Source organism: Bubalus bubalis, chromosome 17, assembly GCF_019923935.1.
Source record: "Bubalus bubalis isolate 160015118507 breed Murrah chromosome 17, NDDB_SH_1, whole genome shotgun sequence".
Lineage (NCBI taxonomy): Eukaryota > Metazoa > Chordata > Mammalia > Artiodactyla > Bovidae > Bubalus > Bubalus bubalis.
In genome coordinates, this window is record NC_059173.1 from 3,660,505 (window position 1) to 3,684,310 (window position 23,806).

A 23,806-nucleotide genomic window follows, 5' to 3' on the forward strand; every position below is an offset into this window, starting at 1 on the left:
GGCAAACGTCACTTTTTGGGCGACCACTTCCTAAGTTTCCCCATCACTAAATTTTTACTTGGGATACAAGATTTTCCTTTGGGCTAATATTTTCTATGATAAGAAGAAATCAGATATTTAGAAATATGAATATGCTTTCTTAAAACTGCAAGTTTGTTGAGTATAAACTGCAGTGTAGCTATGCTACAGAATGTGGCTAGATTATATACCTAAAATATGGCATAGTGTGCATATTTTCCAACGCATAAAGATTTTCCATGATGGGGTAGGGCTGCTCGGTCTCAAATATTATTTATTCAGAAATGTAAGGCTATTTCAAATCAAGTCGGCCAGAGAGCAGGGTGGAATAGTATTATTGTTGCAGGGCGTCTGGCACATACATTGTCATTCTGAGGCTTTTAGGTTTTATGATTCAAAGTTGAAAGTTTCAGAAGAGTTTTCCTGATTCCCCTCAGCATGTCTCCTTTCATGGCCATTGTCAAATCCAGCAGGGTAAAGACATCTACCCACTTGAAAAACCATATGACAGTGGGTCACATGAGAGAATAAAACAACAATGTGGAAAAAGTTTCTGTGCACATTTAAAGTTATGCCAGCATGGTTCATAGTTCCTGGTTCGAATATTCCTGGTTAGGATGCATCTAGCCAAGTGAAATCAAATATTTGTCATCTTAGATACAGTTGTGTCCTGTTCTCTGTGTTTTGCATTCATTGGTGAATATGCAGGCACTGATCTTTTTTAAGTTGTTGGGGCTGGGTTTTTTTTGTTTTTGGTGGGTAGGTATTGAGCTAATTCCTAGTGGTTTTTAGAGTTTACCCACATTTTCCCTTTTTGTGGAAATATTTACGCTGGGGATTTCCACTAAGGGAATTGGAGTTAATAGAGCTCTTTGGGGGGTGTGTGTTGGGGGGATGATGGAAGGGATATAGCAGCTGAGGCCATATTTCTATTAGTGCCTTTTTTTTTTTTCTTGCCCCACTCGGAGTGTTTCCATACACATAAGACTTAATCTAACAGGTTCTCATGGAATATTATATATGTAAAATAAGATCATGGATTTGAAAACATTTGGCAGAGTATCTGGTACATGTTAATCACTCAATATTAATTGATTGTGTCTAGTTGACTGATTTTGCCTGATTTTGGTGAATATGTGGTTGCTATAGATGAAATGTGCCCTAAACTGGTGTATGAATTTTTAAAAATCTACCTTCTCTTGAGGTATGAGAAGTATATAGGATCTCTGAGTGATAAGTGAAATTATATATTTAATAATAGTCCTCCACTTCAAATTTCAGCTGCAAACCTGTAGTGTTCTTATAAGTGCAACAGTGGCGCTGAACACTGAAAAGCATACAAACGGAGACATCCTCTCAAATCCCACCCAAGAAGCCATGAACAAGCTTGAAAAATTATTCATCTGGTTATTTTCACGGTATGGTGCAAAGACTCAGAACTAGGGGGCTGGGTTCCATCACTGACTTGCAAGTTTCCATCACAGTAAAAAAAAAAAAAAAAAAGGGAGGGGGATCATATTTGCCATGGACCAAACAGCAATGCTTTGAGGATTAATGACATAATGTCTGTAAAGAGGTTGGAGCTCCTTGGAAAAAAGACACTACATAAATATAAAGTAGTATGAATATTTAGGCTTAGTCCACAATGTGAGAGCTGCTTTCTCTGGCTCATGAGGTCACCAGCAGTTTGGTAACGTGTGCTCAGACACCCACAGAGGAGCCTTGTTCACTTCCTTGTGAGTGGGCCATAGAGCTAATCTGGACCCACCTGGGGGGAGCGCCCATGGAGGCTGCGCCCCCTTCCCATGGCCTCTGAGTGGGCACAGATGGAACAAGCCGACTCCCCGAAGGAATGAGACACGGGCCGAGGGAGCACTTCAGCAGCATGCAGGGCTTCCCAAGAATGCAGTGGGAGTTTGGGAATGTTTTGGCTTAGAATTAAACAAAAGTCCAGTCATATTGTATCTTGATTTAGAAGAAGGGCTAAATTTGCCTTTCTCAGACAAAGAAAATTGGGATTAAGAGTAGGAATGAGAAAGCTGCTTCTTGGAATGGTTAGTTTATGTCTTTAAAGGATTTGGAGGCAGACTTGGGTATTTCTGTCCTGGGAAAGCTGTGGTCTCCAGGGACTGTCTGCAGGCTCTTTGATGACTACTTTCTGTCTCCTTGTCAGTGCTTCGTCTCTGTGAACTGGTTATCAAGGGTGATCTTGCAGAGGTCTAACTGAATGACAGTAAGGTGACGAAATATTTTTATTTCTCAGTTTTAAAAGATAAAGTTAATTTTGCACCTCAGGCATCAGAAACCACCATCTTCAAAAAATGTAAAGTTCATGAATTTACCAAGAGCACTGGCACCTGACAGTGATTCTGAGGCTGTGGCCGTGATACCAAACTGTTTGAGCAGGAGATGGAGAATGTGAAGAAGTATGTCTTTTTTTAAAAGCTGGGTGTTTTGTTTTTACATTGATGTGGGTTGCATATTCTTTTAGAAATGATTCGGTTTCTTTGTCCACTGCTTTCTGTGGTATTTCAGACTGATTGATATTGACAATAGGTACTTTTTTAGGAGAAAGGAAACAGAAATGAATTGGAAAGCTTTCTCTAAATAAAATATTGACCCTAGTGGTTCTTCCTCAATGAGCAGTTCGGCCCTCATGCCAGTGTCGGGTGTAGCAAAGCCAGAGAGGGTCATGCATGGGGTGGGGTATCAGGGCCTGGGCAGGGTGAGGAGGGTGTCCCCATGGAGGACAGGCCTGGCGCAAGCAGTCAGAGGCTGAATGGAGTGGGGATGGCTCACAGGTATGGGAGACTCTTGGGGCGTCAGAGCCTAAGCAGGGTGACATGGGTACCTATACGTGTGTGGGGAAGATGGCGAGGATGGGAGCTTGGTTACACTCGAGGGGATGGATACCGTAAGTAATATGTTAAGTATAATGGGGCCCAGGTTTCTTACTGATGGAGAAAGAAGTTACAAATATGGAAAGAGATAAAACCAGAATTTCTATGGGATTAGATGGGAACTGGTGGTAGAGGTGTGAATTCAGATTCATGATAGGAAAATAATTGTGTCTTGGGCAGTGGAGGAGGAGTGGGGATGAAGGCCTGATTACCGTGGCATGCAAAGAAAAGAGAAAGGGAAGTGGGCACAGCAAGCGCAGGTAACTCTCTTGCAAGGTGGATATGATTTAGGTCAATAGAAAGAAGAAAGGCATTCCAAGCTAGAGAAGATTACTTGTTAAGTTATGGAGGCAGAAACGAACTTGGCTTGTTCTCGTGACAGTGAGAAAACTGACTCAAGGAAGGGGGAAGGGGTTGGGTAATAGTGGGAAATAAGACAGGTAACGTGGAGGCGGATCGTGAGCATCTTGAAAGCCAGGTAGAGGTGTTTAGACTTGATGTAGTAGGAAATGGGAATCATGAGATATTTTGATTAAGGAAGTGATATGATGAGAGTTGCATTTAAAGAAGATGTGGGACGGAGCAGGAGGCGGTGGGAGAGCTTGGGAGGCTGTGGCAGCAATTCAGGTACAAGGGGATGAAGGCCTGGACTCAAGTTCTGGCAGTAAGAACGGACTGGAAAAGGAAAGCTTGGGGAAATTTTGATATCCGACTAAATAAATGATCTCAAGATTCTGTACCTAAGAGGATGAAGATGATGCTGAGAGGCAGGGAAATTGGACAAAGAAAGCTCTTTTGGGTGTGGGAAGGAGAGGGCAGTGAGGAATAAAAAGATGAGCATTCTGGATTTGACATGATAGTGGGACATCAAGGTGGAAATGCCCAATAGAAGATTAAAGATACAGAACTGAAGCTCTGTTCAGTTCTCATGGTCAGGGCACAAGATGAGACATTTGGGAGCCAACAGTACACATGTGATGATCAAAACCCTGAGAATGGATGAATCCTCCCGAGTCAAGTATGTAGACATCGAAGAGTATGGAGTCAGGACCTTGGACAGGTTGGGGTTTGCCCACAGTTAGAGGCGGGAGAAGGAACAAAAGTAACAGAAATGGATGACAGCTCAGGAGGGTGGAAGAGAGTGAGAACAGTGTAATGTCACAGGAATAAGAAGGAACATTTAAAAGAGAATATACAGTCAACATCATAAAACAGGTCAAGAAGAATGAAAACTAAAAGAGGAAAGACTGTGAGATCTCTTATTGGAAAAGTCATTATTAGAAAAAGTGAAGGAAGGTGAAGAAGAGGGAGAAAGTGCATTTTCTGATTCAAAGAGCGAGTGAGAAGGGGCGCAGTAAATGGACAGCATCTCGTGAAAGACTGGGTATGGAAAGAGCACAGTTAACTAGGATGATCAGGATCACGTGAAGCTTTCTTCTACCTAATGTCTGGACAGCTTCATCCAAATTTTCCTCCTCACCTTCTACTGCAAGAATGTCAAAGTCCTGCTTTTGAACAGAGTCAGGATTGTGACACAAAGCTCCCAAAACCAAGTGGAAGAATTTATCTCTGTGTGTTCTTCTAAGTTAATAGGAAAGTATCTTGGTGGACTTTCAAACTATCTTTTACTAATATCTTTTCCCCTAAATTGAGACTATGGATGTCCTGGCAAGAAGCTCCAAAAAGACAGAGTATGCATGACAAATTTAAAACATGAAAATATTTTCAGATAATATCATTATTATATTCAGTGGCCTTCTACACATTTGAGATATTTATTTCCAAGTCGGAGACTATGAGCTAATATTCTCTTCTTAAGACCACTCAGACTTAAATACTTTAAATGTGATTTTAAAGTAGCTTTATAGTATTATGAAGTGTTTTTAATGTTAAAATTGTTTAGCAATATTTCATCAATTCTGAGAAGTCCTGTCTAAAGCAAGTTAGACCAAACCATTATTCTTCAAACCAAAATGCTTAAAGGAAAAAAATGCATTGCTGGTCCTAAAAATTAATTCTTGAGATATTTTTTTTTTGAGGAGTACATTTACTGATTTCTGGGTGAAATGGTACATTGACACGCCATCAATATTTATTTAGTTTCCTCCCCAAACCTCACTAGAGTGACAGTAAAGAGATTTAAGAGTAGAAACCCCAAAGGACTGGAAGAATAAGAGAGAAAACAACAGCAATGAGAGTTTGGAAGCTGGAAAGCAGACAGATAAGAGGTAACTAATGTCGCTGGTAACTTAAACCAGCAGTGGGGCTAACTGAGAACTACCCACATGTACAGGATCTAAAGAATTGCAGCATCAGGTACTTTTGTAATAAGGAATGAGAAGGGTGGGGAGTGAAAGTGTTAGTTGCTCAGTGGTGTCCGACTTTTTGAGATCCCATGGACTGTAGCCTGCCAGGCTCCTCTGTCCATGGGGGTTCTCCAGGCGAAAATACTGGAATGAGTTGCCATGCCCTCCTCCAGGGGATCTTCCTGACCCAGGGATCAAACCTGCATCCCTTCTGTCTCTTGCACTGGCAGGCGGGTTCTTTACCACTAGCGCCACCTAAAATTAAAGTAAAGTGAAGTCGCTCAGTCATGTCCGACTCTTTGCGACCCCATGGACTGTAGCCTACCAGGCTCTGAGAAGCCTCTTAGTCCATGGAATTTTCCAGGCAAGCCACCTGGAGCTAACTAAAGAAAGTGCAAGTTGCTCAGTCGTGTCTGACTCTTTGTGACCTCATGGACTATACAGTCCATGGAATTCTCCAGGCCAGAATACTGGAGTGGGTAGTCTTTCCCTTCTCCAGGGAATCTTCCCAACCCAGGGATCAAACCCAGGTCTCCCACATTGCAGATGGATTCTTTACCAGCTGAACCACAAGGGAAGCTCAAGAACACTGGAGTGGGTGGCCTATCCCTTCTCCAGTGGATCTTCCCTATCCAGGAATCGAACCAGGGTCTCCTGCATTGCAGGTGGATTCTTTACCAACTGAGCTATGAGGGAAGCCTGCAGCTAACTAAAGACCTAGTAAAAGACATTTATGAAGCAGTTGGATTCCTCAGACCCCGTCTTCAACTTTGCAAAACCAAACAGTTGCCCACCCAGGCATAAAACTGGAAAGTCCCTGAATAAGGTTGCAGAAGGTAGTGAGATCTCAATCACAGCTGAGGCAGGGCTGTGGTGCCGGAAACGGGGATTAAGTGAACATACAGAGGCTCAGCCCTCCATCTCTGTTTGGCTCCCAAACACCGATGACCAACACAGACTGAGAAAAGTGACCAAGAGGAAGCATTTAAAAATACAGATGTTGAGCATTCCCCCAGAGGCCTGATCGTGCCACTCTACAGTGAAGGCCCACGAGCTCAGAGCTTTCTAGTCCTTGCACTTTTAAGCACGGGCAGCCAACCAAGGACTGCCAGCCGTCTTTGGCCTCTGAGGGGAGAGAGGTCGGGAAGGCGAACAAGGGTGGAGGGGGAAACAGCAAACAAACAGAAGAAACAAAGACATGCCAAGGGAAGAACTGCATCTAGAGTATCAATGTCCTCTGAGGTAAGAGACCATTCTGTGAGCGTGAACAGGAGCAGGCGCCGTCGCTGTAAGGAGGAACACCCGGAGAACAGCAACAAAAGGCTCTTGGAAACAGAGACACAATAGCACAAACAAAGACTCGACAGAAGAGCGGGATCTGGTAACATGTTGAGAGTTAGCCCCGAGAGCACAAAATGAGGGCGCAGGGACACGGAAATGGTAGAGGAAAGATTGTTCAAAATAGAGTAACTGTATACAGGAGGTCTGCTATCTGAATAGCATACTAGGAGAGCCACAAAGAAAGAGTAGAGAGTTTTGAGCAGACATAATTTTCATCAAGGAAATAATTCAAGAGAATTTCCCAGAACCGAAGGAGCACCCAAGTTACCAGACTCAAATTGGCCAGAGCGACAAACATAAATAATTAATTAAAATAATTAATAAAATTTCAGAAATCTGAGGAAGCAGCTTCCAGACAGGAAAAAAACAAAACAAAACAGATAATAGACAAAAGCTCAAAATCAGAATGACTTGGAAATTCTTAACAGAAATACCAGAAACTATAATATTTTGAGGAACAATGCCTCAGAATTCTCATGAAAAATAATTGTCCTCCTAGATCTTTATTTCTGGACAAACAAATATAACAGTAAAATAATATTTTTAGGGCTTGAAGGATCTCAAAAACTTATCACCGATCACCCCTCTCTAAGGAAGTTATTAAAGGACAGGCTCCACAGAAACAAAGGAGAAAAACAAATCAGGAAACAAAAGGTCTAACACAGGAGAGGCAGAGAATTCCCCAGAAGCTACGGAAGGGAGATTCAGCATGAGAGGCAGGCACCAGGCAGAGCAGTCGTGCAGATTTGGTCAAAGGTGAAAAGCTCCAGGAGAAACTTCTCAGTGAGGACGGAGTTCCTGTATCTGAATATCTGAGAGGCGTCTTAGAGCAGCGCTGTCAGCAGGTCTTTCCGAGACGATGGAATGTTCTTCATTTCTACTGTCCAACACAGTAGTCACTAGCCAGAGCACTGAAGTGGGTGACTGAGTAGCTAAACTTATTTAATTAAAATTTCAATAGCCACATGTGGTGAGCAGCTACCATTTTGGACAGTGCAGGTCTAGATAATTTGCAGAAAGTTTGGAACTGAATTAGGAATAAGTAGAGAAAAAGCTAAGCAAATGATCAATTATTAAGTGCAGGAAAAGCAAAAATTTATGCAAGAAAAGCAATCATGACTTACTGCATAACTCTGCTCGTTGTAGAATTATATAGATGAAAGAATCTACTGCAAATTAATGATATAACCCAAATTATATTACATATTGGTAAAGTATTAGGTGGCTTGTTTTATCTTACTTTCACTTACCAAAAAAGGTACAAATACTTTCTCCAGATCAATAATTTTACTTCTCAGCATTTGTGCTAAGTCGCTTCAGTTGCTGTCTGACTTTCTGTGACCCTATGGACCATAGCCCGCCAGGCTCCTCAGTCCATGGCATTCTCTAGGCAAGAATACTAGAGTGGGTTGCCATGCCCTCCTCCAGGAGACTTTCCTGACCGAGGGATTGAACCTGCATCTCCTATGTCTCCTGCATTGGCAGGTGGGTTCTTCACCACTAGCACTAGCTGGGAAGCCCTTTCCTTCTCTACCATGTTCTTAATGGCTATGTAGCGCCTCATTTGCTTGGTCTACGAAAGCTTACTGAGCCAGTCTTTCAGTGAGGGACACTTAGGTTCGTTCCAATGTGGAACAGTTACCAACAGGGCTTTAATGGTAATAATTAATACCATGGATCACTGCTTTTTAAAATTTAACTGTAATGAGACAAACTTTATATACTATTATATATACTGTTGATTCCCTGGAGAAGGAAATGGCAGCCCACTCCAGTATTTTTGCCGGGAGAATCCCATGAGCAGAGGAGCCTGGAGAGATACAGTCCATAGGGTGGCACGGAGTTGGACATGACTGAAACGACTTAGCACACACAGCACACATATACTGGTGCATCTATTTTAAGTATATTATACATTTCTAGGAGGCTTGATCAATGTATATATCCTTGTGACCACAAGAGCATTTCATCACCTTAAAGTTTCTTTATGCTTCTTTGCGCTAAATCCCACCCAACCTCCACACCTAGGGAAACATTGGTTTGTTTCCTCTCATTTTAGATTAGTTTTGCGTCTAGAATTTCATGCAAATGAAATCATATGGTATGTACTCTTATCTGACTTTTAAAAATTCATTCACGGTTTTGCACAGTTGTTTATTCTTTATTCTTATTATTGCTACTGCTAATCCTTTGTACTAAGATACCACAATTTACTGATCCCTTGACCTGTTGTTGGGTATCTGGGTTGTTTCCAGTTAGGAGTTATTATGAATAAAGCTTCTGTGAACATTTGTGTTCCAATATTCTTGTGATTCCGAAATGCAGTACTTGGATGCAATCTCAAAAACGAACGAATGATCTCTGTTCGTTTCCAAGGCAAACCATTCAATATCACAGTAATCCAAGTCTATGACCCAACCAGTAACGCTGAAGAAGCTGAAGTTGAATGGTTCTATGAAGACCTACAAGACCTTTTAGAACTAACACCCAAAAAAGATGTCCTTTTCATTATAGGGGACTGGAATGCAAAAGTAGGAAGTCAAGAAACACCTGGAGTAACAGGCAAATTTGGCCTTGGAATACGGAATGAAGCAGGGCAAAGACTAATAGAGTTTTGCCAAGAAAATGCACTGGTCATAGCAAACACCCTCTTCCAACAACACAAGAGAAGACTCTACACATGGACATCACCAGATGGTCAACACCGAAATCAGATTGATTATGTTCTTTGCAGCCAAAGATGGAAAAGCTCTACACAGTCAGCAAAAACAAGACCGGGAGCTGACTGTGGCTCAGATCATGAGCTCCTTATTGCCAAATTCAGACTTAAATTGAAGAAAGTAGGGAAAACCACTAGACCATTCAGGTATGACCTAAATCAAATCCCTTATGATTATACAGTGGAAGTGAGAAATGGATTTAAGGGACTAGATCTGATAGATAGAGTGCCTGATGAACTATGGTCGGAGGTTCGTGACATTGTACAGGAGACAGGGATCAAGACCATCCCCATGGAAAAGAAATGCAAAAAAGCAAAATGGCTGTCTGAGGAGGCCTTACAAATAGCTGTGAAAAGAAGAGAAGTGAAAAGCAATCGAGAAAAGGAAAGATATAAGCATCTGAATGCAGGGTTCCAAAGAATAGCAAGAAGAGATAAGAAAGCCTTCCTCAGTAATCAATGCAAAGAAATAGAGGAAAACAACAGAATGGGAAAGACTAGAGATCTCTTCAAGAACATTAGAGATACCAAGGGAACATTTCATGCAAAGATGGGCTCAATAAAAGACAGAAATGGTATGGACCTAACAGAAGCAGAAGATATTAAGAAGAGGTGGCAGGAATATACAGAAGAACTATACAAAAAAGATCTTCATGACCAAGATAATCACAATAGTGTGATCACTCACCTAGAGCCAGACATCCTGGAATGTGAAGTCAAGTGGGCCTTAGAAAGCATCACTATGAACAAAGCTAGTGGAGGTGATGGAATTCCAGTTGAGCTATTTCAAATCCTGAAAGATGATGCTGTGAAAGTGCTGCACTCAATATGCCAGCAAATTTGTAAAACTCAGCAGTGGCCACAGGACTGGAAAAGGTCAGTTTTCATTCCACTCCCAAAGAAAGGCAATGCCAAAGAATTCTCAAACTACCGCACAATTGCACTCATCTCACACGCTAGTAAAGTAATGCTCAAAATTCTCCAAGCCAGGCTTCAGCAATACATGAACCGTGAACTTCCAGATGTTCAAGCTGGTTTTAGAAAAGGCAGAGGAACCAAAGATCAAATTGCCAACATCCGCTGGATCATCAAAAAAGCAAGAGAGTTCTAGAAAAACATCTATTTCTGCTTTACTGACTATGCCAAAGCCTTTGACTGTGTGGATCACAATAAACTGTGGAAAATTCTGAAAGAGATGGGAATACCAGACCACCTGACCTGCCTCTTGAAAAACCTATATGCAGGTCAGGAAGCAACAGTTAGAATGGGACATGGAACAACAGACTGGTTCCAAATAGGAAAAGGAGTACATCAAGGCTGTGTACTGTCACCCTGCTTATTTAACTTCTATGCAGAGTACATCATGAGAAACGCTGGGCTGGAAGAAGCACAAGCTGGAATCAAGATTGCCGGGAGAAATATCAATAACCTCAGATATGCAGATGACACCACCCTTATGGCAGAAAGTGAAGAGGAACTAAAAAGCCTCTTGATGAAAGTGAAATAGCAGAGTGAAAAAGTTGGCTTAAAGCTCAATATTCAGAAAATGAAGATCATGGCATCTGGTCCCATCACTTCATGGGAAATAGATGGGGAAACAGCGTCAGACTTTATTTTTTGGGGCTCCAAAATCACTGCAGATGCTGACTGCAGCCATGAAATTAAAAGACGCTTACTCCTTGGAAGAAAAATTATGACCAACCTAGATAGCATATTGCAAAGCAGAGACATTACTTTGCCAACAAAGGTCCGTCTAGTCAAGGCTATGGTTTTTCCAGTGGTCATGTATGGATGTGAGAGTTGGACTGTGAAGAAAGCTGAGTGCCGAAGAATTGATGCTTTTGAACTGCGGTGTTGGAGAAGACTCTTGGGAGTCCCTTGGACTGCAAGGAGATCCAACCAGTCCATTCTGAAGGAGATCAGCCCTGGGATTTCTCTGGAAGGAATGATGCTAAAGCTGAAACTCCAGTACTTTGGCCACCTCATGGGAAGAGTTGACTCATTGGAAAAGACTCTGATGCTGGGAGGGATTGGGGGCAAGAGGAGAAGGGGACGACAGAGGATGAGATGGCTGGATGGCATCACTGACTCGATGGACGTGAATCTGAGTGAACTCCGGGAGTTGGTGATGGACAGGGAGGCCTGGTGTGCTGCGATTCATGGGGTCGCAAAGGGTCGGACACGACTGAGCGACTGAACTGAACTGATTCTTGTGATTATATGTCTTCATTTCTCTTGCATAACTAGGAGTCAGATTGCTGTACCACATAGTAAGCATATATTTAACTTCATAGGAAACTGACAAAATGTTCTCCAAAGTGGCTGTACCATTTAACATACCCACGAGCAAGATATGAGAATTCCAAAAGATCCACATCCTTGACAACACTTGGTATTCTCAATTTTAATTTTAGTCCTTCTAGTGAATGTAGACTAGTATCACATTTTGGTTATACATTTGCATTTCCTGTCATGACTAATGACATAAAGTATCTTTTTATGTCTTATTTGGCTATTGGTACATATTTTTGGGTAAAGTGTCTGTTCATATTCTTGGGCATTTTTTTTAAATGGGGTTGGTCTTCTTGAGTTGAAAATAATCTGTATAAATATAATCTGTACATATAAAAATCATATATTCTGAATACAAGTTCTTTGACAGATTTAAATAGCAAGACTATTTTCACTCAGTATTTAGCTTGCCTTTTCATTTTCTCAACAATATCTTTCTGGAAGGGAAGTTTTAAATTTTGATAAAGCTCAATATATCAATATTTTTCCTTTTATCGTTAGTGTTTTCAGGGAACTGCTTAAAAACATTTTGTTGGACATTTTGTTTCCTCCTGGAAGTTTTATAGTTTTAGCTCTGACCACGGTGGTATAAAATTAGAAATAAAGAACAGAATAAAATTGGGTAACTCACAAATATGTGAAAATTAAACAACATACTCCTAAATAACCAATAGGTCAAAGAAGAAATCAAAAGAGAAGTCAGAAGATTATTTGAGATGAATAAAAAAGAAGATACACCCATTTTTTTTTTTTTATTGGGTTGTTTGTTTTTTTGATACTGAGCTTCATGAGCTGTTTGTATATTTTGGAGATAAATCCCTTGTCATTTGCTTTGTTTGCAAATATTTTCTCCCATTCTGCAGACTGTCTTTTCGTCTTGTTTATGGTTTTCTTTGCTGTGCAAAAGCTTTTAAGTCTAATTAGATCCTATTTGTGTACTTTTGTTTTTATTTTCATTACTCTAGGATTTGGGTCAAAAAAGATCTTGCTGTAGAAATCAGAAAGAGAAAAACAAATATATTAATGAATATGTGGAATCTAGAAAAATGGTACAGATAAACCTAGGTGCAGGGCAGGAACAGAGATGCAGATGTAGAGAACAGATGTGTGGCCCTGGGCTGCAGGGAAGAGGTGGGATGAACTGGGAGACTGGGATTGATGTATGTGCTCTGCCGTGTGTAAGACAGGAGCTCAGCTCTGTGCTCTGTGGTGACCAAGATGGGTGGAATGTGGGTAGGATGGGAGGAAGGAAAAAAGACAGTATATATATACATATAGCTAATTCACTTTGTTCTACAACATTGTAAAGCAACCATGAGCTGTGCTGTGCTTAGTTGCTGAAGATAGAACAAAAATATTGCTAAAGCAGTGCTTAGAGGGAAATTTATAGGTATAAATGCCTCAAAGAACCTAAATTTCCAACTTAAGACACTGGAAAAGTACAAACTAAACCTGAAAACAAGCAGAAGAAAGGAGATAAAGACTATACTGGAAATTTGTGAAATGGAGAATACAAAAACAAATATAGAGAAAATTGATGAATCCATAAACTGCTTCTTTGAAAGATCAACAGTATCAACAAACCTATAGCCAAGAAAATGAGAGAAGACTCAAATTATGGGATTCTCCAGGCCAGAATACTGGAGTGGGTAGCCATTTCTTTCTCCAGGGAATCTTCCTGACCCAGGGATCGAACCTAGGTCTCCTGCATTGCAGGCAGATTCTTTACCATCTGACCCACCAGGGAAGCCATTGAATTAGAACAGCAAAAATTACTACTGACTTTACAAAAATATAAGAAAGCATTATAAAGAGGTACTATATAAATCCCTTGTCATTTGCTGTATATGTCCGTAGAGATAAATGAAATAATAAATTCCTAGAAAGACACAAACTACCAAAACTGGCTCAAGAAGTAATAGAAATCTGAATAGATTTATACAACTGAAGAGACTGAGTTAATAAGTTTAAAGTTACCCACAAAGAAAAGCCTAGACCCAGATGCCTTACTTTAAAGAAAAATTGATCCCAACTCTTCACAAATTTTCCCAAACAGTAGAAGATTGCTCCTAACCTAGTATTACACTGGTTTTAGTATAATGATAACATTGTATTTCAGGTTATTACAGGCACTTTTTTAAACCAAACACTCTCAGTCTTACTCCTTTAAAAACAACAACGGCAACAAAACTTACTTCTTTTAGGCTAGGCTTTAGTAATAGTAAAATCCAAAGTGTTACTACCTAAGACTATTCACTATGCTTTTCTTCTGCTATTACACACACACACACACACACACACACCTATATATCAATATGGACTTCCTAGGTGGCTCAATGGTAAAGAATCCACCTGCCAATGCAGGAGCTGGTTCGATCCCTGGTTGGGAAGATTCCCTGGAGAAAAAAATGGCAACCCACTCTACTATTCTTGTCTAGGAAAACCCATGGACAAAAGAGCCTGGCGGGCAACAGTCCATGGGGTCTCAAAAGACTCAGACATGACTTAGAGACTAAACAACAACATCTATCAATATACTCTTTTTTTCTTTATGTAAAAGTGATACATACACAGCTCATCAGAGTGGATATTCCTACTCACAACAGGAAGGAAATAATTTTCTGATATGTTAAAGAGTGATTCATATATGAAAAAAAGATGACTTATATGACTGATGGGAAAGTCAACCAACTTTCATTCCTTTTCATGGTTAACAGAGGATAATAATTATATTCTGTAATGCAGAACAGAAAAATTAGTTGAAAAAAAAATGTCCTATTAGACAAAAAGAAACTTTGTGAAAAGGACTATAGCCCTGTGATAAAGAGAATGATGTGTGGTTTTGAAGTCTGAATATTTTCTGTAGATAATGAGCCTCCTCCAACGTTTTCAATAATCAACTCCATTTCCAAGAATCTAAGATATTCTTGCCAACACCACACTGTATCAGACAAGGCATATATGCTTCATGAGATGTAATGATATGAAAATCACCAGCCTATACCTCAAAAATTCAAAACTTAAGAGTGCAGTGGGAGAAAATAGGGTTTTGGGTGAAAAGGCTCTTGTTTTAGTCCACTAACTAAAATACATAGCAATTCTAAGGAATTTCAGAAAATATCTTTCTAGTCCACACTTAAATGGTACCATTTACTTGGGCACAAATATACTTTACATTCTAATTTCTCAAAAACCAATCATTTATACTTAAATCCAATGTGTTAGCACAAAAGGTAAGAAATGGCCTTCACACAGGGAAAAAAAATGCATTCAGGTAAGCCATATATTGTTATGTGTATTCTTTTGTGGAATTCATCAAGAAGAAAAAGCAACCCCTTCTAAGGGTACAAAGACTCATAAAGAGCTCACAAAATTAGAAAATTACCACCTGTGGATCCCCACTTAAAAAGTGATAAAAATACAAATTCCCAAAGAGCTTTCTTTTTTAAATTACTTATTTTTGGCTGTGCTGGGTCTTCATTGCTGCTGGGGCTTTTCTAACGTTGAGGCGAGTGGGGGCTTCTCTCTGGTTGCGGTGCACACACTTCTCATTGCGGTGACTTCTCTTGTTTCAGAGCACAGGCTCTAGAGTGGGCTTCAGTGGTTGCAGTATGCGGGCTCAGCAGTTGCATCTCCTGGGCTCTAGGGCACAGGCTCAGTAGTCATGGCACACGGGCTTCGTTGCTCCGCGGCACGTGGAATCTTCCCGACCAGGGGTGCAGCCCGTGTATCCTGCGTTGGCAGGTGGGTTCTTGACCACCGAGCCACCAGTGTCAGCCACTCAGTCATGTCTGACTCGTTCAAACCCCATGGACTGTAGCCCACCAGGCTCCTTTGTCCATGAGATTCTCCAGGCAATACTACTGGAGTGGGTTGCCATTCCCTTCTCAGGAATTGAACCAGGTCTCCTGCATTGCAGGCAGATTCTTTACCATCTGAGTCACCAGGGAAGCCCCCCAAAAGCTTTAATGGCTTAATAAACTAAGAACATCAGTCTCTACAATTGACATGGTACAACATTAGCTGGCCATCTTTTTATAGCTGTTTGGATGTGTTAGTAATTACTAGAGTCATTTAAGAAGCCTGGGTTAACTACCTGTATTAGAAGTACTTTTCCCTCAGGATTTAAACTTAGCATAAAATTTTTTAAAAAATTCTATATCCACAGGTTATTTTCACCATATAGATGAGTTCTTTAAAGAAGAAGCTTGTCCAAGAGTCTCTCTCTAGGGTACATGACTATTGCTATCTACCCAGCTGACTGCAACAGAGAGAACAGGCCCCACTTCACAGAGTACTGTGAGGTGACAGACACTGTGTTGTGGACCTTACTACCTAAGGCCTAAAGCTCAAAACAGCCTGCGAGGAAGGAAGACCTGTCCTGAAGATGTGGCCAAAGTAGATGAAATGATAAAGACACATTTAGAATAGGATTTTTCAGACAGTGCTACATAAACCTGTTTTGTCCTGGGATTCCTTGGTCTCTTTACTTGGGTTCTGTGTCCTGTTTCTCAAGTAGAGTTTGGTTTTAAGAGTTCTTATCATTTAAGAATTTTTAAATTTCAAGTTTGTCTCTTTTCATCATTTCTGATCCATGACCAAATTATGGTCTGAAGTATTTCAGATACAAAACAGAAATGGTAACCAAAAGGATGTGAGAAGTAAGAAGAAAATAGGAGCTGAACACATTCCTGATCAAGCTGTTTGGTAAAGATTTAATGCAATACAAAGATAAGGAACCTGGGAGGAGGAAGAGCATGTTTGGTTAGAAGTTGAAATTCCATTTGATGGTGATTTTGAAGTATTCACCAATTTGAAGTATAATAAATATGTCTGCATATTGATGGAGAGGTCAGTTTGGAATAGGGAGACAAAACCAAACCAGAGAAATAGAAGAAGACAAAGATGAATGCAAAACATGAGCAAAATAGAAAAACAAAGCCATAGAAGAGATCAGTACAACCAAAAGATGACTTTGAAGAGAGAAGTAAAAAAGTACTGATTTGGGCCAGTATAACCCAAGAAAAACAAATGAGGCACAAATAAATACCAGATATAAAAATAGGGAAATAACTACAGAAGCAGAAGTGATTTTTAAAATTATTAGACCTCCATGAATAATATCATACCAAAATATGAATACTTGAAGACAGGGGAGAAAGGTCAGTTATTTATATTTTTGGTGTGATGTTATTCATGGAGGTATCTTGTAATTTTAAAATTCACCTCTGTTTCTGTAGCTATTTCTTCTTGTTAGAGGAAAAATATAGAGTACATCTCTGTAAACTTTAGAGTGGAAAAAATTTTTTAAATAAAAACTGCCAAAGACAGCTGAAAAGACTGATAAGTTAAACTATGCTAAAATTAATATTCTGTTCATCACAACACACCATTAAGACAGTAAAAAGGCAATTCATAAAGTTGAAGAGATATTCACAATACATGTATCTGACAAAGGACTTATGTAGAATATATATTCAGAACTCCTACAAATTCATAAGAATGAAAGACAAACCCAACAGAACCCAACAGAAAAATGACAAAAGACTTAAAAAGAAATTTCACAAAAGAGGACATCCAACATGGCCAAGAAACATATGAAAAGGTGCTCATCTTCCTTAGTCATCAGGAAACTGCAAATTAAAACCACAGTGACATACCACTACACACCCACCAGAATGGCTAAAATTAAAAAGATGGAAAATGCCAATGGTTGGTGAGGATGTGGAGTAACCAAAACCTGCTGATGGAAGTGTAAGTTGACACAAGCACTTTGGAAGTTGTTTTGTAGTATCTATTAAAGCCACTCATATCCTGTGACCCAGCAATTCTACTCCTAGCAAATCTACTCCTACCAGAAATGTGTATATTTTACTAAAAAACATGTTCAGAATACTTGAAGAAGTGAAAAAATGTCTCACACTCCATGATTCCACATCTACAAAATAAAAAACAAGAGAAACTAATCTATTCTAATAGAAGCCAGGAGAGAGAGATTCCTGTTGACTAGAGCAGTGACTGCAAAGCAGGAATGAGTTTTCTCAGAGTGCTGGTACTATTGTGTTTCTTGATCTGGGAGGTGATTTCACATGTGTTTTCAGTAGGGCTGGAATAGGGTGAGGCAAGCAAGATACCTAGGGAGCGGTACTGAAGGTGGCACTCTCTCTTACCTGCCGTCCCAGTCCTTAGGTTCAGTTTGTGAGTATTTATTGAGCTGTATCATTATGATATATGGGCTTCCCTGGTGGTACTAGTGGTAAAGAATGTGTCTGCCAATGCAGGAGACATAAAGAAATGCAGGTTTGATCCCTGGGTCGGGAAGATCCCCTGGAGGAGGACATGGCAACCCACTCCAGTATTCTTGCCTGGAGAATCCCATGGACAGAGTAGCCTGGTGGGCTAGAGTCCATGGGGTTGCAAAGAGTCAGATATGACTGAGCATTTGTGCAAGATATATATTATGATGTATGTTGTTTTCTATATGTGTATTATACTTGGGTTTTAAAATGTAAAAGGAGTCTGGTCTACCTGACCCCACAAATAAAAATTAACTCCAAGTAGAATAAAAATTTAACTGTAAAAAAGAAAAACCTTAAACTTTTATAACAAAACAAAGTATCATAAATGACCTCAGATAAGGAAGGATTTCTTAATATCCAAAAGCACATGTTAGAGGAAAAGTTTGACTACGTTAAAATTAAGAACATCTCTTTAGCAAAAAGGAGCTTAAAGAAAGGGAAGAGATAAGCCACAAACCTAAAAAAAAATACTGTAACATAAATAATGGAAACAAGTTATTATTTAGGATATATTTTTTAAATCAATGAGGAAAAGATAAATAACCCAATAGAAAAATGCATAAAAGTCTTGAATAGTTACTTTATATACATAAAAAACCACAACAGCCAATACACATGAAAAGATGCTTAAGCTCATTAATAATCAGGAAAATGCAAATCAAAATCAAATCATTTACATCCAGCGGTTAGGCAGAAACCATGAACATGGGTAATACTCAGTGTCGTCCAGGATGGCAAGCAGCCCTCCGCTGGTGCCGGAGCACAGCCTGCTGCAACCATTTTGGAAAACAGTTTGTCACTACCTAAGAAAGCTGAGCATGTGCAAGCCCTAGGGCTCTTTGGAATAGTCCTCTGAGACGCTCCTGCATATGTGTACAAGGAGGTGTATACATGAATGTTTATAACAATTACAAAGAGAAAGAATGTCTATCAAGAGTAGAATATCCTACAGCAGTGAAAACGAATGCACTCTAACTTATGGTTATCCGTAACACTTGTACCCTGGTCATCAAGAACTTAATTATACTTCCAGTGAGTATGAATAAACACTTAGAATATTTTTAAATGTTTAATATGCTCTTTTAAGATAAAGAAAATCCCAAATTTTCTAAGTTCATGGGTACTTTTTGTAAAAAGAAGTATATTATTGGGTTGGCCAGAGAGTTCATTTGGGTTTTGCATAAGGTACTATGGAAAAACTCAAACAAAATCTTTGGCCAGCCCAACAGAAGGTCTATTTTTCCCTCCTAGCCATGGACAGTTTCATTTAACAAAGTATATTTCCTTCTTGAAGATAGTGCTTCTTTAGAATAAAGACTTGAGGTCAGGGGCTAGTTTTGTTTTCGTTTTTATACCCAGCACACTCCACTGGACGGTTATACTGTGATACGAGCTGTGCGGGAGCCGAAACACTCAGCTGGGTCTAACCGAAGCAGCAGAGGAGCACTGTGGCTTTGCCTTACCTCAGTGTTGCATTCCTCCTCCTCCTCATCGCAGTCGAGACCCTGATGGGCGATCTCGGTCGTGCCGCTCTCCTGGAAGAGGCTGCTCTCCAGATTAGACACTCTGGTGGCTTCGGTTGTGACTTTTACTTTCATGCTGTGAAAGCCAGTGGAGACCATTCCCACTTGAAGGTTTACAGGCTCTCCTTCGAACAGCAGGAGGTGCGAGCTTACTCCTTCTTTAAAGCCAGGGGGCTGGTAATCATTTGGGGTCACTGCAAAATGGAGAGGGCAGAAAACCAAGAAAACTGTGAGGTTCAGGAGAACAAGTCAGGTTAGTCTTTTATGTGTAACAACAGCCATCTCTTTCAAGGCTTGCCAAAATCCTTCTGTTTATCCAAAATACTACTTCAGCACTAAAGGGGATTTGACTAGAGGTCTGCACCTACCTGCATTGTAGTAGTGGAGCGTCATAGTCAGTATAACATCGTTAGGAAGGGGTCCAAGGTTCTGCATCAGCATGTACAGTTTACGGATCAGCAGAACACTGGCTTTCTTAATATCTTCACTGTTTGTCCCACTTTCGAAGCTTGTGTTACTGCTGGAATCACATAAGAAAACAGCACACTTTTCAATCACATATAATATTGAAAATCTATTTCAAAAAGAACAAAAATTTTTACTGTATGAGCAGATAAATATAAACTAAACACAGGACACTCCTGAGACTATTTTAGAATGTAAATCAAAGGAGTTATTGCACTTTTTGCAATGTATGTACAAAGGGGTTCTTAAGTAGCAAGTTCCCTTAAGGCATTTTAAATGTGACCTGATTTTTTTTTATTTGATTTATAAATGACCGCATAATTTAATACTGAGAACAATGGACTTGACATTTAATATTGGCTCTGTTGCTAACTAGCTGAATGACTCCGGTCAAGTCACTTAGACACACCAGGTCAGTTAGCTCCTTTGTGAGATAAGCTTACATGTTTCTACACCTCTCCAAATTAAATTGGTCGTCATCTCTGGCCTTTGTACAATCTGGGTATCTCTCAGAGGCATCTCCTTCTCACTCTTGCATGGATTATCACCATGACTGACTATTCTTCCTGTTTTCCTTCTTGTTCACACTGCAAAACATTCTCCACACCACTCCTAATACATATTCCTAAAAGGAAAATCCACTCGTGTCACTCTCTTAAGTTTCTTATATTGTATCCATTACTTTTCAATGAAATTCGAGAACAGTGTGTGTACAATGGCCTTTCACCAGCCACACCCTCACCTCCACCTTCATCTGTAACTAGTCCCCGATTCCTTCTTACTCCCATGCATTGTGTATGCTGTTCACTCTGCTTATACTGAGCTTTCCCACTTGTCTTCCTGACACCCATGTGTCATCTCTTCAGGAAGTCTTCTCTGGTCATGCCTACACCTCACCCCTGTGTATAACTATCTGTGCCCTCTAGACTGAGTGGCTGCATTTTTCATCTCCACAGTACTAAGTTTGGTGCCCAACCCCAGTAAGTACTCAATAAACATTTGTTGTATTGAGTGAATGAACAAATTGGGCTAAATTACCTTCCAACTCTAAACATTTTTTATTTCTCTCCAAAAATTTCCCCCCGATTAGTCTCACATTTGAGTAGTTTCCAGGAAGGACTATGACTACAATATATTTGTACAATGCCTTTCACGTAGTAAGTACGCAATACTGAAAAATAATCCTTAGTAACTGAACTACTAGAGGTAGTATGAATTCATAAAACAAACATTATTAAGTAAACACATTTGCTCCTTTTTCAGTTCTGAACAACTTAAAGTTTTGTCTGCCAGGATCTAGCCAGTTTGAAATAAGTAACCAGAGGGAAGGGTGATAGCCATGAAGTTCATGGGATCCTCCAGTATACATCAGTCATGAAATCGTTTCATGTAAAATCATACTCAAGACTTCCTTGTACTGTTTTTTAAAAGGAAAATCATCTTTACTATGTAAGAGGTGATAAGATAATTTTGTATTAACAGTCACCCGAGCAAAGGCCCAGCTTTGGTCTAGTATGCATTACCTTCTGTTCCCGAGTAGCAGAAAGATTTGGCCATTTCTGTTATACTGCTCACCTCTAGATATATGCTCCTTCATGACAAAAGAGATTAATCTGGTTGTCAGTGGCACTTAGATTTGAATTTTGGAGAGCAAAAGGCAGCTGTTTTATGTAAGAGTATATACATGAAAAGCTCTGAACACTCTGTAACGTATTACACAGATGTTAGCTAATGATGTTTAGTGCCTTAATTCTTATTCCTAGAACCTACTTCCTCTTCACATCCTAGTGCTGTCTGGAAATTTTACAAGGGAGAGGATTATAAGGGTGTGAATCTTGGAGAGAAATTGTAAAACTTGTAGTAAGTGATGAGACAGAGCTCATCGTATGGAAAATTGAGAATAAGGCCATATTTCTCTTCAGAGTCATTCCTTTCAGAGAGACTCATGCCTCTGAGGTGGAGCTCTCTGCCAGCCAGGGCTTTTCTCCATCCTCCACCCGCCCCACTTCTATTCCATCTCATTAGGAATACTCAGCTCTATCTGAATCCAAAAGCTGGGAGGGGAATGAAACATCTCCATGCGTACTGAGGACCTTCTGAAGCAACTGTCCTTGTTCTTGCTATTTAATCCACTAGTACACCTAAAACTGAAAATTTTAGACTTGATAGGAAAATGCAGTGCTTTCCAGTCTTTTCCATACAAGGATACAATATAGATAGTTATATTCGTATGACATACGGGGGTAAGCAGATGAGAATATTTGTGTCTACAGGTAAATAGAGCAGGGGCTTCGCCTATCCCAGTCCCCATCTGGCTGTTCTGAGGGTAGAAAGGATTGCTTTCTTGGCATAGCAGTTCAGAAGCTTTGGGTTAGTGGTTAGATAGAGCCTCACAGAGTTCTTCAATCAACACCACATGCACAGCCCATCAATATAATTTCTACTGCTGGGCTACCCAGCAGCCACCATAAAGACCACCACCATCACCACCGTGACCACTAGGTACCATTTACTGTGTGCTTCTTACCTGCCAGGAACCGGTAAAGCTTTACCCATGCATTATAATTTAACAATCACAGCACCCATATGAAGTAGATATTATTAATTCCACTGTGCAGATGAGAATGCTAACATCTGGGAAGGCTGAATATTCTGTCCAAAATTATATGACCAGAAATGTCAGAGCTGGGGATCCAAGCTAGATCTTTCTGCCTTAAGAATTAGGACTCTTGACCACGAAACTTAACTGCCTTTAGACCTACTAATATCACCTACAAGAAGAGGGAAAGAAGCAAAGGAAGCCTCTTCTCCCACCACCTTCATCCATGGATTTCAGAAATTTAAACAATTATTACATTCCCTTTTTATAATAGCAAGTTTTTTGTAAGATTATTGGGGAAGTTACAAGGAAGTGTAAGGCCTATCTCTGGCCTCAAGAGGTATATGTTTACCTCAATCCTATGTATTTCTTATATTCATTAAACAGATTCTACCTGTCAAAATCCATAGTGGCTCCTTCTTTTGTGTATTTGAATTTGAACTGGTATATCTCAGTCACTTTCTAGAAATATCAAAGGGAAGAAAGAAAGAAATTGCTTTCAGAAAATCTCTGCATTTTCTTATCTAGTAACAGGTGTTACTTATCAGGTGTTACAGGTGTTTTCTTATCTAGTAACAGTATACACCTTCACTGTTTACCTTCTATACCTCCTACATACCTGTTTGTTTTATAGCCTGACATTATTCAGGAGTGATATCTCCAGATAAAAAGATAACAGTTTTTCTCCTCCAAGCTAAAAATGAGTTAGATGGCATAGTCTATTGTTACTGCTTTAAAGCTGGAGAAACTAAAGTCCAGAGTCAAGCGTCTGACCTGGCTTTGGTGAATAACAGTGGAACCAGCTAAGAAACCATTCATTCATGGAACAGATATTTATTGAATGTCTACTTTGGGTCAGGCACTGGAGTCACTGTGGTGAACGTGACAGAAAAGGTCCCTGTTTTTCCGGAGTATACAGACTGTGGGAGAAATGGCCAGTAAATAAGTAAACGAACAACAATTTCAGGTAGTAATAAGTGCTGTGGACAATATGAAGCACAGCCTGTGACAGAGGACGGAAGGGCGAAGTGCTGACTGGGTTGGGAAGGGCCAAGGAAGCCCTCGCTAATAAGGTAATGTTTGAGCTGAGCCTCCTTGACAAGGGTCTGTCCTGCGCAGATGTGGGGGAAGACAGGGCACCCCAGGCAGAAGAAACAGCGAGGCTAACGCTCTAGAGGAGGAAAAGAAGCCGCCTTCAGGATTACAGAGGAGGCCAAGTGGCTGATGATGAGTGAGCAAAGGGAAGAGTGTAGGAGATGAGGTTGTAGAGGAAGTTGTGGTGCCTTGTAACTAAGAGGCTTGGACTTTATTCCAAGTAAACAGGAAGTGAATGGTGAGTGGTAT

The 23,806-nt window shown here is 40.2% G+C and overlaps 1 protein-coding gene across 6 annotated transcripts in view; it reads right to left on the minus strand.

Moving 5' to 3' along the window:
• The window catches only part of HORMAD2 (HORMA domain containing 2), a 67,352-nt gene that overhangs the window by 14,987 nt on the left and 28,559 nt on the right, over positions 1–23,806 (minus strand). For 5 of the 6 annotated variants that reach the window (XM_006069838.4, XM_006069840.4, XM_044929967.2 and 2 more), the window contains 3 exons: positions 22,857–22,924; positions 19,767–19,918; positions 19,339–19,592 (listed from right to left, as the gene is read on the minus strand). In XM_006069838.4, the coding sequence (XP_006069900.1) occupies positions 19,339–19,592; positions 19,767–19,918; positions 22,857–22,924 (474 nt within the window). The remainder of the gene's footprint in view (positions 1–19,338; positions 19,593–19,766; positions 19,919–22,856; positions 22,925–23,806) is intronic. The other variant, XM_044929968.2, reaches the window with a different exon arrangement.